This window comes from Rosa rugosa, chromosome 1, assembly GCF_958449725.1.
Source record: "Rosa rugosa chromosome 1, drRosRugo1.1, whole genome shotgun sequence".
Taxonomy (NCBI): Eukaryota; Viridiplantae; Streptophyta; class Magnoliopsida; order Rosales; family Rosaceae; genus Rosa; species Rosa rugosa.
The window spans coordinates 32,698,630-32,711,200 of NC_084820.1; the positions used below are offsets into that span (position 1 = coordinate 32,698,630).

At 37.0% G+C, this 12,571-nt stretch overlaps 1 protein-coding gene and 1 long non-coding RNA gene across 3 annotated transcripts; both read right to left on the bottom strand.

Moving 5' to 3' along the window:
- Positions 1-863: 863 nt before the first annotated feature.
- Positions 864-3,661, bottom strand: LOC133726316 (uncharacterized). Its single transcript, XM_062153846.1, has 3 exons — positions 3,653-3,661; positions 1,495-2,152; positions 864-1,284 (listed from the first exon to the last, which is right to left on the bottom strand). The coding sequence occupies exons 1-3, from the start codon at positions 3,659-3,661 to the stop codon at positions 1,196-1,198; spliced, it is 756 nt and encodes a 251-aa protein (XP_062009830.1). The 3' UTR covers positions 864-1,195.
- A 3,633-nt stretch (positions 3,662-7,294) lies between these two features.
- LOC133724685 (uncharacterized) lies at positions 7,295-10,880 on the bottom strand. 2 transcript variants are annotated; one of them, XR_009853898.1, is made up of 4 exons: positions 10,710-10,880; positions 8,755-9,868; positions 8,273-8,345; positions 7,295-7,701 (listed from the first exon to the last, which is right to left on the bottom strand). It is a non-coding gene; the product is annotated as an uncharacterized LOC133724685 (long non-coding RNA). The 2 variants fall into 2 exon arrangements; XR_009853899.1 differs by having other exon boundaries at positions 7,295-7,843.
- Positions 10,881-12,571: the final 1,691 nt, after the last annotated feature.

Below are 12,571 nucleotides of genomic sequence, written 5' to 3' on the forward strand. Positions count from 1 at the left end.
ATCTCTAATTCTAAACTCTATTACAACTAGATCAAGTAACCTAGAGTTTGGGCCAGACATATATTCTGGATTTACTTGAACAGTTATAATACATGTATATTACTTTTTAAATCAAAAGTACGGAAAATTTAATGAATACCATTCAAAAGTACGAAGTACAAAAAATACTGATATATATTATTCGCGTATTAAACGAAAATTACTAACAGAGGTGGTTATCAGCATACGTAGTAAATCATACTATGTAGAAACATTTATCATCCTGAACACCAGGAACAAATAAAACTACAATCAGCAAACACCAAAGAAAAACAAAAACCAAAAAACAAAAAGAACAAAAGATGTTAAAACATTAAATATGGGACGAGGGAAACATTTGAAAGGTCTTCCACTAGAGAACGATGAACTGCAGCAGCCTCCTTCCCTAGACTGTGAACATCATGTAGATCTTCAGTTATTGCAAGGACCTGCTGGTGAATGTAAAAGTATTAGCCATATAAGAAACCATCCCTCACAACGGGAGAGTTAATAAAAATAGGATTAAATTATGTTTAGTCCCTGTACTATGACCTTTTTTTCGTTTCAGTCCCTAACATTCTCAATTAATCTGAAAAGTCCCTAACGTTACAATTTTCGTCTGATCGATACACTCCGTCAATTCAGGCCGTTAACTTACTGATGTGGCACTCCAAGCCACACCACCTCAGCAGTTTGCATGCCACTTGACCTGTAAATTGTCCAATATATCCCCCATGCATTTTTCCCCATTCTTCACCAAAGTGATTCAATTTTTCACTCCAAACCCCCAACTGCAGTCTACCATACCAAAACAGATGCTTGAATGCAACTATGATTTCATCATTTCAAAGCAATTACTGAAGCCAACTGATACAAACACACATATAGTAATAACAAGACAAGACTGAAAAAATTAACACACTCTGCAAAACATATGCAAATTAACACACTCTGCAAAATAGATGCAAATTAACACACTTTGCAGAAAAGAAGACAAAGGCAAAACAAATTTCATATACAATTTTCATCTCATATACAAGGCAAAACAGATGCAATTCGAACCAAGCTTGAAGAAAGTCGAACCTAGAAATCGAACCAAGGGCGCAAGGCAGCAACTGACCAAGCTTGAAGAATCTGAAATCGAACAGTCGAAAGCCGAAATCGAACCTAGAAATCTTCATAAGCCTTGAGGACGTCTATGCTTTGCTGCTTCACCTGCTTGAGTTCGAGGCGATTGAAGACTGAAAATTGAATACCCAGAAGCGACTGTTCTTGAATTATGATCACATGAATCATCCATCACTCTTTACAATACTTTCATCATCTTCATAAAACAAACAAACAAAACCAAACTACACTAACAATCACAGAAACTGACCCAAAATCACACCACAACAACAAATTGAATGCTTATTTCACTCACAGAAATACGAAAAACAACTAAAAGGTTTGAAATTTATTGGGAATTTTACTTACAGAAGCTGAATTGTAGCTGAAAAACCCAAGCTTTATGAAGATTTAGAGCAGAATCGGACGAATTAGAGCAATGAAACGCCCCTATTTTTGAGAAATCGAAGAAATTGGGAACCAAAGCCGAACCAAATGTAAAATTGATGGAGAAATTGACCTCCGAATGTAAAATTGATTCGAAAACTGAAATCTTCGATGGCCACGAGGACCCCAACCAAAACACCGGAATCTCTATCCTCAACTGCAAGGTCACCTCAGACCTCCTTCCGGTCAAATCCACATTCAGACCACTGTTCTTTCCGATCTTGAACCTCTCCTCAAACCTCTTCTTGGTCTCCTTCAAGGCGGTGACTTTCTTTTCCTTGCTGGTGAGCAAGTCCGGGTGATGACCTCGAGATCGATGTCGAGAGTGTAGAGCGTGGCAGAGGATCCTAAAGGAGGAACACGACCCTTGCGACCTCCGTAGGGACCCTGAAGGAGGATCACGTCCTTGTTTGGCTTCAAAAATTTGACCATGGCGACAGCGCTCCTCCCTCTCTCTAAGCTCAGAAAGCTCCCTTGGATTCGGTGTGAGGAAGTTGGATTCGGTGTGAGGAAGAACATGTTGCAGCAAGAAGAAAAATAGAGTAGAATAAAAAAAAATTAAAAAGTTAAAAGGGGAGGGCTATTCTTGACATTTTACCATCCACTGTGCTTACGTGGCGCTGAGTTGACATTTAAATTTATGCCACGTCAGCCAATTAACTGAGCAATTGGACGGAGTGTACCAATCAGACCGAAATTGTGACCTCAGAGACTTTTTGGATGAAATTAAAATGTCAGGGACTGAAACGATGTTTGAGGCAGAGTACAGGGACTAAACAAACTTTAATCCATAAAAATACAAGAGGAAATTAAGTCACATTGGATAGCAGCCCTTAAGAAATCATAATCGTAGAAGAAAACAAAGGACAACGATTTAAATTGATAGAAGATGTACAATGCTGTTTCATTATATATATATATATATATATATATATATATATATATATATATATATATATATATATATATTATGAAATTAGTAAGCAACCTATTAATCCCCTTTGTGTCTTAGGCACAAATAAATATGCTAAAAGAAAGAACATTCATATTTTTATTAATTTTATGATCCCAGAATCCGTTTCGCAGACCAGGGGTTGAAATTGAGGCGACCTGCCAAACCCTACAAATCTTTATGAGACAAGAAAGTGAAGAAACTCTAGCAAATAGCAAGATAGGTACCATGAGGAGGTTCGAACCTGAGACCACATGGGTAAAAGAAACAATATTCATATATAATATTTGTCCCTGATGCGCGTATATATATTAGAACAAATACCTGATGCGAATATTTGCCCTGAGGGTGCTGCACGACGGAGTGGTGGAAGGAACGAGGTGGACTGGCCCGAACCAATGATGGGCCTGATGCAATCCTTGGTGGACTCCCCTATTGGGCCGAAATTGTTTGGGCTGGGGTTTTGCCCTAGTCCAGTGCTATTTTGGGCTAGGGTTTAGGCCCTAATCCTTGGTGAAACACTAGCATATGCCATTAGTGCAACACTGGCTTCACATGCACAATCCCTCATGGCAAGAACCGTGCTTTGTAAATCACCTGTCGAGTATAAAACCAGCATATCAGATGATTGATAGATATATAACCCTGATGGTTTTGTGTCTGTCTGTGTGTCGATTGTGAACATGATAGAATTATAAAAATATGTATTCATTTATTTTCACAAGAAAATACTCAAAAACATATACTGCATGCAATTTAACTTAAAAGCAAAGGTCCACTGATCACAAGTTGCATCCGTCTAGCAAGCTCCCCGTACGTCGGGTTTGCTTACCCTCCTAAGATCCTTTTTTTAGATTTGGACGCTCGTCCAACTCCGAGTATTCACGTCCGAGTCCTTTAATGAACATTAAAATCGATAAGTATTCGATCAATAATTCTATTGCTCAATTTCTTTAAAAGTCCCTCATTTATTCTTAATCAATAATTAATGAAAAACTATTCCCAAATAATCCGACTAATGTGTACAATATGTTCCAGAAAAGAATGATCGCACTACTTCCCGTATTCTAATTTGGATCCACCAACTTGACCTTTTATTTAGCATTTCTACTTAAGTAATTTATCTACCTTTACCATTTTCGGATAATTCCTCGTTTAAGGTAAATCCAGGACATGGCAGTATTAGAGTATTTCAATCAGTAGCTTCATGAACATTAGTGGAATACGTTCGAGACCTTTAATTAACTCATTTCGAGCTATGGTAAGTTTAGGATATTAAATTGTAACTCGCCTCAAAAACCTTAACTCGATGTCCCAAATTGTTAATACACCATCATATAGTTTAAACATGCCATTCTCATTTTTCATGTTATCAAACTTGGTTTCTTCCCAACATTGAATCAATCTCGATAATTTATATCTATTCCATTGCAGCAAACAACATAATCATAACACCATAATATTAACAAGGATAACTGCATTCATTCTACTTCATAAAATCCATAAAACCTCAACTTCAATATAACATAGTCATGGCAAAACAGTTCCAATACCCGACCCTTTACCATTCATCCTTTCCCAAGCTTTAAGGGCATCTCCAACCATTGAGCTATAAGTCAAAATGGCTTTGGCTTTTTGGGTGAGCCATCTCCAACCATGCTCAATGTGGAGCCATTTTGACTCATGAGCCAAAAGCCGAGTCAAAATGACTCAACTTTGTAGAACGAAAGCCATTTCTGTGAGGGGAGAGAAATGGTGGGCCCCAGCTGCATGTGCTGCAATTGCAGCTGAAGAAATCTAACGGTAAGAAATTGAACGGCCCAGATTCAACTTCATTAATTCTATTTAAAATGAAAGGCCCAGATTAATTCTTTCTAAACATAAAAAAGTAAATATATATATACTGAATTTGGCTTTTGACTAAAATGATTAAATTATTAAATGAGTTTGGTTTTTGACTAAAGATGGTTGGAGATGCAAAATAAGAATGAATAGTGATGACTTTAGGGGAGTCAAATTTTGCAAATGACTTTGACTTTTGACTCCATTGTTGGAGATGCCCTAATGCTTCGTAACTCCTTCAACACCAAGCTCGACTTCACATAGCCATTGAACTACAACAATATCACCACAACACCATTTCAATAGTCATACAATACCAAATTAAGGTTATACCATTGCTGTGAAAAACACAACTCAAAACCGAGGCCTTACCTCGTCTCCGTCACCTGTGAATCAATTAAAACGCAACGATTCTAGCTTTAGCTTCTTCCTCTCCAAATCCAAAACCAGATTTCACCAAGCTTCACATCCAAAAATAAGCCCTCAAATTAGGGTTTCCAATTCAAATCAAAGCAGAGGCCCCAATTAAGGAAACTTGACAAAATTTCAGCTTACCAGACGAAGGGGAAGAGCTGGTGGCGCTCACGGTGGCTGATGCGCCATAGCCCGCGTGTACGGCAGTTTTGGCCAGAAACAAAGGCTGGGATCAGAGGGTTTTGGTGGAGGACAAAACACCGATTGCATCCATGGTGGTCGAGTAGCTGGATTTCCACCGGAAGAGCTGAATCGATCTTGGCAAAGGCCGAGGCTCTGGCGAGGAAACGTGCGGCGTCTTCCGACTTCGATTGAGGGAAGAAGCTTCTGGTATCGTTAATTGGCTCTGTTTGAATCGATTGGTGACGGTGGTGAGTGAATGAAGTCGCTGGAATAGGAGGGAGCAAGGTGGCAGGGACTATGGTGGTTGTGTACGGTGGCTGGACTCGTGCAATTCGTCGATCCTCTCTTGGTGGCGGTGGTATAGTGGAGTGGTGGCCGGAGGTGGTGGTCTCCGGTGATAGCAGAGGAAGAGAAGGAGAGGAGAGGTCGGGGAAGAGATAAAGGCTATGTTTGGTATGGTTGGGCTTTTCAGAAAAGCTGGCTTCTGCTTATTTCTGAGAATAAGTGGCTGAAAAGCAAAGCAGCTGAGTGTTTGCCTGTTTGGTAAACTGGCTTTTTATAAGAGCTGTCAGTGGCAAAAGCAGTGGCAAAGTGTTTGGTAAATTCAAACTAGCTTGTGCTTTGTGTTTGTGGAATGACCAAATTGGACATGAGAGATTATTTTGCCTTGATTGTTTGGTAATACAATGTTGTTCAAATGCTCTTGTTATTATTTTTTATCTTTATTATGTCCTTATTAATTTTTGTTAACTTTCAATTTTTATAAATCATGGTGACCATATGATTAATATTGGACAATTTTAAAAATAACTTATACAAATATATTAGTAACATTAATAATAATTGGTTTCTGGTTCGCATCAAGTAACCACAAAAAATATCATAACATATTCAAATGTTCACGTTATTACGCGCACTCATCAAACTTTGAGTAATGTTATTTCTTATTGTTTCCATTTCTTGTGCACCATGACCATGATATTCTTTTTCTACATCATCATCCATCTCTATCCCACCACCTTCTCTTTCTTCACTGTGGACAAAATGTCTATCACAATGTGCATGTCTCCGTATATAATTAGGAAGTGTTATGGTGACAATGATTCACTTACTTCTTAAATGAATAACCTTGCATGTCCTTTAAAATCTTCCACTTTTTTTCCAAACTCCAAATGTGCGAAACTAAAAAACATTGGGGGGTGAAATTTGCACACCCCATTTTGCAAATCACACACCCTTATATTATTTTAATAATATTTCATCCCAACCTCTTTTGGTACTTCCTAAAACACCCTCAATCAGATTTTTTTCTTTTCTTTTGCTTTTTGGGTCTTTTCTCCCCCTCTCTCTTCTAGACCACGACCCAAAACTCTCACTTTTCTTTCTTTCTTCTCCAAACAACTGCAGACTCTCTTCTCCATTGAAACTTTACCAATCTCAATCCTTCATCTTTCCAAACCAGGTCACAATCCCAACTTTTCTCTTTACTATCTCACTATATCTACTCTAATTTCATGTTTAATTTTGTTTTTCTCTTCTGCAATTCCATCATTGTTACTGTTCATTATCTTCTAGGTCATATCAAATTGCACAAGTTTCTTTCTTTATGATTGTGGGTAATATGTTTGGTAATAAATTGAGAAATTTAGAGTCTTTAATGCTTTTCGATATCTTTTGAGTTAGGTTAAATTGAAAAAATTGGGTTGCTTTTATGCCCAAAATCAGCTGCTGTGTACAATGGAAGAAGATGATGGGTTACAAATTTTTATGTCTTCAGATGATATGGAAGAAGACTTACAATCAATCTGGCTATGTCCCTTGCTCCCTGAGTTTCTGATCAGTAAGAGAAGTAATGCATTTTGCTTCTTTGTGCAGATAACAAGAAGATGCAGATAGCTTTTTGTGCAGCATGGCTTGGACTACGTTCTTTTTGTATCTCTCACAGCATAGGAGAGTTTTGTAGATGACGTAGGAAAGGAGATGGCATAGTTTGTTTATATACATTCTGTAGTGTCGTGCATACAGGAAGATCCCATATCTTAAATTCTTGTAATTAGTGTTTCATCAGGCATTTGTTGAACTCTTGGAGAAACTGTGGAATGTCAGAATCTATATGGATACGAGTTTCAATTTCAGCTATCAGTTTCATGTATTTATGTCCACAGTTATGTCAGAATCTTTGTCACAGATCACCTATGTCTTACAAGTTATGTCCACAAAATGGTATTCCACCAGATCACTTTCATGTAAATAAGGAGAAAGTATGGTTAGGAAACAAAACCCTATCTCCATTCCCTCATGATTTAGAGGGGAACATGACCAATTTACATGGAACATGACAAATTGCCCATCTGGAAACGCAAAACACAAAACCATAAAGTACCAGCTGCCAATCCAAGTTTCACTTAGGGTGGTGTCAATAACCCCCAAATCGGTAAAGCTAACATATAACACTGAAAAAAAGTTGATCTGCAAACACTAAATCTTATCAATATCTACATCACTCCATGCATCAGCACCACCTTCATCCTAATCTTCAGCAGCCAAGGAATGTGCTGGATCAGTGGAAACCACAAGAGTGGGATGCCCATTGTTAGCAAACTTTATAGCAAGTGAAGTTGCACAGCTCGTCTTTCCAACTCCACCTTTACCACCTAGCATGTAATACTTTCGCTGAGTCCCAGCAACCATCTCTTCAAACCCGGTAACAGCTTCCGCAAGAGTGGCCACTGATCTCACTGACAAAATTAAAACATAGTTGAATGAAAAGGATCTTATTCTGTCAAACTCCACTATGCAGTCAAGCTTTCGCTGAGATACATTACGTTTTGCTTGCTGAACAGTAACTGCACTGACATAATGTATAAACACAAGGAGATCCTTTCAAAAAAAATAAACACAAGGAGATTACTTTTTGGTTACAAATATTAATTACATAATTTGAATAAGAAGAAGACCAATCAATTTTCATTATCAGGAAGTAGTACAACCAATAGGAGTAGAACAGAAAAACAAATCACTTAAAATAGCGAACCACACTAACCAAAGAGAACATAAATAATTATAAATCGGATATAGTTTTCTCATATGCTCAAAATACTGCCATTCTAGCTTGCATAGCTAATGGTCCATTATGGGGCATTTGGAACCTATGAAGAATTAAAACTGAAATTTAAAGAAAAATGGGATGAATGATCTGCATACCAAGAGAAGCTTTCTGTATTAATTTGAAGTTGAATCCTGACCTTGCTATTGCCAATTTTTGTATCAAAGATAAAAAAGACAAGGATGACCACATCAACTAAGTACCTTTGAAAAGAATACAGTATTTATGTCCCGACTTGTTTTGAAGGCTTCTAAGATCTTTGTCCTGTCAACATGGCTGAAATTACAAAACCAATGGGTATTAATTAACAAGGAAGAAGCAAAAGCTCTTAATAGATACAAATTATGTCCATGAACAACCTGGTAGCTCCATAGATCATAGCTTTCCGGAAACAATAACTTAACATCAAATCCCAATCTTTTGATCCAAAACAATAACTTTGGACAATCAAAACATCTAGTTACCAGATATATAAAAGAAATAGAGAAAACCCATCTACCCAAGTGAAAACAGAGCAATTTACTCACTACCCAAAACCTAATATCATTCAATAAGCCCTAACTTGAAGACCTTAGCAAGAAAAATTTAATATATAAATAAGCCATAACCGGAAAACCCAGCAAAATTCATCAAAATTTTCTCACACACATAACAAATAGAGCCATAAAGAAAATCAAAATGGTACCTGATTGTGTTGTCGCTGGAGCTTCTCCATGGCTCGGGGTGAAGCACGAAGATCAAGTTTTCTGGTAGTGCTTGAATGAAAACAGAAACTCAGAAACCCAGACTTACCAATGCGTCCGTGCGCCGTGCCGGAGAGAGAGAGAGAGAGAGAGAGAGAGAGAGAGAGAGGAGCTTTAGTTTGAGTTTAGGCCGGAGAAGGGTTCTGTCGTGGTTTGGAGGGGAGAGAGAGAGAGAAGAAAAAGACCAAAACTAAGGGCATTTTAGGAAGTACCAAAAGAGGTTGGGATGAAATATTATTAAAATAATATAAGGGTGTGTGATTTGCAAAATGGGGTGTGCAAATTTCACCCCCCAAAACATTTTATAGAATAAGTAGTCTCGTGAACATTAAGAAATGATATTCAAGCTTGGGGACAACGAGAGTGATTAAAAACGGTTCCTCCCTAAACCCTAGTTCTTCTTGCAAGATCCAATAAGCTGAATCATAGACTTTGAACTGAGTATATCCAGAATTCATCTCTTTGAATGTTTCATCCAAGGTTCTAAATCAGCCTAGGCGCGCTAGGCGCCTCTCCGCCGTTCGGATTTTAGCTTAGTCGATCGAGTTAGGCGTTGGGCTGAAAATCGGCCGCCTAATCGGTCTAGGCGGTTCCTAGACTGCCTGGGCGGGTGTGACTGGGCGCTGGTTGGTCGGCGATTAGGAGCTTTCTTCTTCTTTTTTTTTTTTCGTCGTCAAAACTCAAAAGCATCAGAATCTAAAGACTACTGCAGTCACCGTCTCTCTCTCTCTCTCCCTCTCTCTCCAACAAGGTCGCACAAGCTCTCTCCCTCTCAGCCCTCTCTCCTTGACTGTCGAGGCGTGGACGCCTTTGCTCTCCGGTGACGCCATGACGGACGACTGACTCGTCATCTGTATCTCCTCAATCAGATCCAGCCTCAGTCTTCTTGACTCTAATTAAATCATAAGTCCATCTCTCTCAATTTGAAAGAAAAGAAAAGAGAGAGAGAGAGAGAGAGTGATACGCTAAAAGTAAGCATATAATTTAACCGTATAAGATGTCATCGTTAGTATATAGTAAATAGGGATCGTTCTATTCCGGGGATTGAGGGTACACCTGTCATTGTCAAACAAATAAAGAATTAAAATAAGTACAAAGTAAATTATTTACAAAAATAAAATAAAGTATTAACATATTTACGAATTAAGGGGGGTTTTTAGATTTTGGTTTTCGAAAATTAAAAGAAACAAAGTAAAGAAAATATATATACACAAATACAAGAATGAAACATATGAAACAAAGATCAAACCCAATTTCATTGATAAATTCGATTCAATTCCTACAATTGTTCATCTAAGTCATGAGAAAGAATTAATCATGTGAAACATTCAAAGCAAATGATTTTCCATTTTTTACTTTCCATCACTAATTAACCTAAGTGAAAGCACAAAGATTAATCCTATCAAACATGCAATCAAATTCTAGAAAGCTAGATCATCAACACATGTTTAACGCATGAAGAACATAAGAAAGGTTATCAATTCAAGTGTACAACTTAGTATGAAAAAGTTCATCTAATTGCAATCCTTTTCAATTAAATTCGGTTTTTGTTCAAAACCTTTACTACTTTTGATTCAAGTTCACAAAACGATTAGGTGAATCATGTTCTTAAATCTAGCAACAATTATATATTAATCCTATATGTTTCGAACCACATAAAATTAACACATAAAGGATTTCAATCAAACAAATTTAATTGAACAATCTCACAAAAGCAACCAAGAATCACAATTATAGGAATCTGAAATTTATTCAATCATAGAATTCGGAATTAAACTCTTATTTCAAATGTTATTGTTAACTAGAACATAACCAACGAAATCAAGCAAGGAAAATCAAAAGTGATTACAAAGAAAGAGGTTGAATTACACCGTGAATGGAGATGGTGATGTCTTACTTGAACGTGTGAACTCTTGAATCTTGAAAGCAAGCTTCAAAACTCACAGCTTCAAGGGGGATGATGGAGGGATGCTCACGGTTTCTTCTTCCTTCTTCCTTGCCTTGCTTGAAACGCCAAAAATGAACTAGAGAATGGAGAGAGAGACTAGACGTTTATATCAAAGAGTATTTTCTGAAATGTAAGGTGTGTCAAACGTCAAATATGAAGGAGTATATATAGGGGCACGGCTAGGGTTCTCCAAGCTTCTTGATTCTTCTATTAATTTCCAAGAAATTATCAGAAATTTCCACATCACTTCAACCAATGGTATGATGCCAAGTAAGCCCTGGTGTGTCATCCAACCAATCAAAACTCTCCAAATTAAGTCTAGGTATAATATTGCCTAAATATATAAGATATTTTCTGATTTTCTTCACAATATTTCGGCCAAAATTCCTTTAGGGAATTTTTCTTTCATACGCACCTTTCGAAGTTAAGAAAATAATTTTTTTTCTAAATGTTGCATGCATCGGAAATTTATTTTTCCAAAGTTAAACTGTGGGAAAGTATAAAACTCTTTCCTTTTTCCTTATGTTATTATTATTAACTTTTTGTCCACTCATGCTAACGTTTTAAAATGCTTTCCCCCTAGGCCCCTCGGTTTCAAATGCCCAGTTCTCAGCGTTGCTGCTCGGCGCATTAGGAGTGAGCCATAGTGACCGCATCTGCTTCCGTCATCTCATATCGTAGGTTACCTGTTTAACCTACTGAACTTTATATCAATTTCTATTGTTAGATTGCTCTGATTACTATGGGAATTGTGACCCAGACTTGTAGTAAATTATATTTGAGGTCCACGACCTAACTTTGATGAATTGTTGTATTTAATTATGGAGTTTTGTTAGACTTTAAGTATTTGAAGTATTATTATTATTTTTTGATTGTGAGGTGGTTTGGAATATGGGAACAGGGTGGCTCCAGGAGGTTTTGGTTGGGTTATTAGAAGTGTTTTTGGGATTCTTACAGGTTTGGGTTGCCTACTTTTAGGGGAGGTTCTACCGAATTTTTGGTAAAATCTTCTTTAAAAGTGGGTCCCGCATGGTCACTTCGAATTTCAGGGTGAAATTTGGGGCCGGCCTTGTCAATGCTAATCATTTTTGAGTCAAATTTTAGTCAAAGTAGTTAAAAAGTCTTTTTGACTAACTACTTTAGAAATACGTCTACATCAGTGCTCTCTATTTTAGCTAGTTTTGAATTTATATTATTTTTTAAATGAAGATTAAATAATTTAAATATATTTATAAATTACATTAAGTAACTTAAAATGAATGTTTTAAATTATAGAGCCTCATCTCGCTCTTTATATTTAGGAGCGAGATAGCTAAAAGTTATAATGAAGAGTCACTTAGGAGTCTGGTGCAGCTGCTAAAATATCTAAAAAGCTAAATATACTCTCTAAAAATAACTAAGATGCCAAAATATAGAATTTGCTAAACATGCTCTAAGAAGTCTGCACAAATGAGGCCAATCACCGTTTTTTTTTTTAAATGGCAAAACGGGAAAATGCTTTTTCTTGTTTGGTCTACAAAAACCTAAAAACGTAAAGAAAGAAGAAAAAAAGAAAAAGAAGTCTAAACATACAATAACAGATTCCAACTTTTGGAAAGGAAAAGGAGAGCATGATTGCTAAATTCTTATGGAGAAGACAATCATTGCTAAATGGCCAAAATAAAATGAGAGTATATTAATAATAGAAATGGGTAATGGATAATGATGGGAGGGTATTAAGATTTAATATGTAGACCATTTGGTGATTTGGTCGGCTGGCCTAAGATATGTCCTGTGTCATTCTCATTGTTGCCGGATTTTATCTAAACCTA

Coding starts and splice junctions, on each gene's coding strand:
- LOC133726316 (XM_062153846.1), bottom strand. Junction 1,285..1,494: donor TCAGCTACAATTCAGCTTCT/GTAAGTAAAATT, acceptor ATTCAAGAACAG/TCGCTTCTGGGTATTCAATT.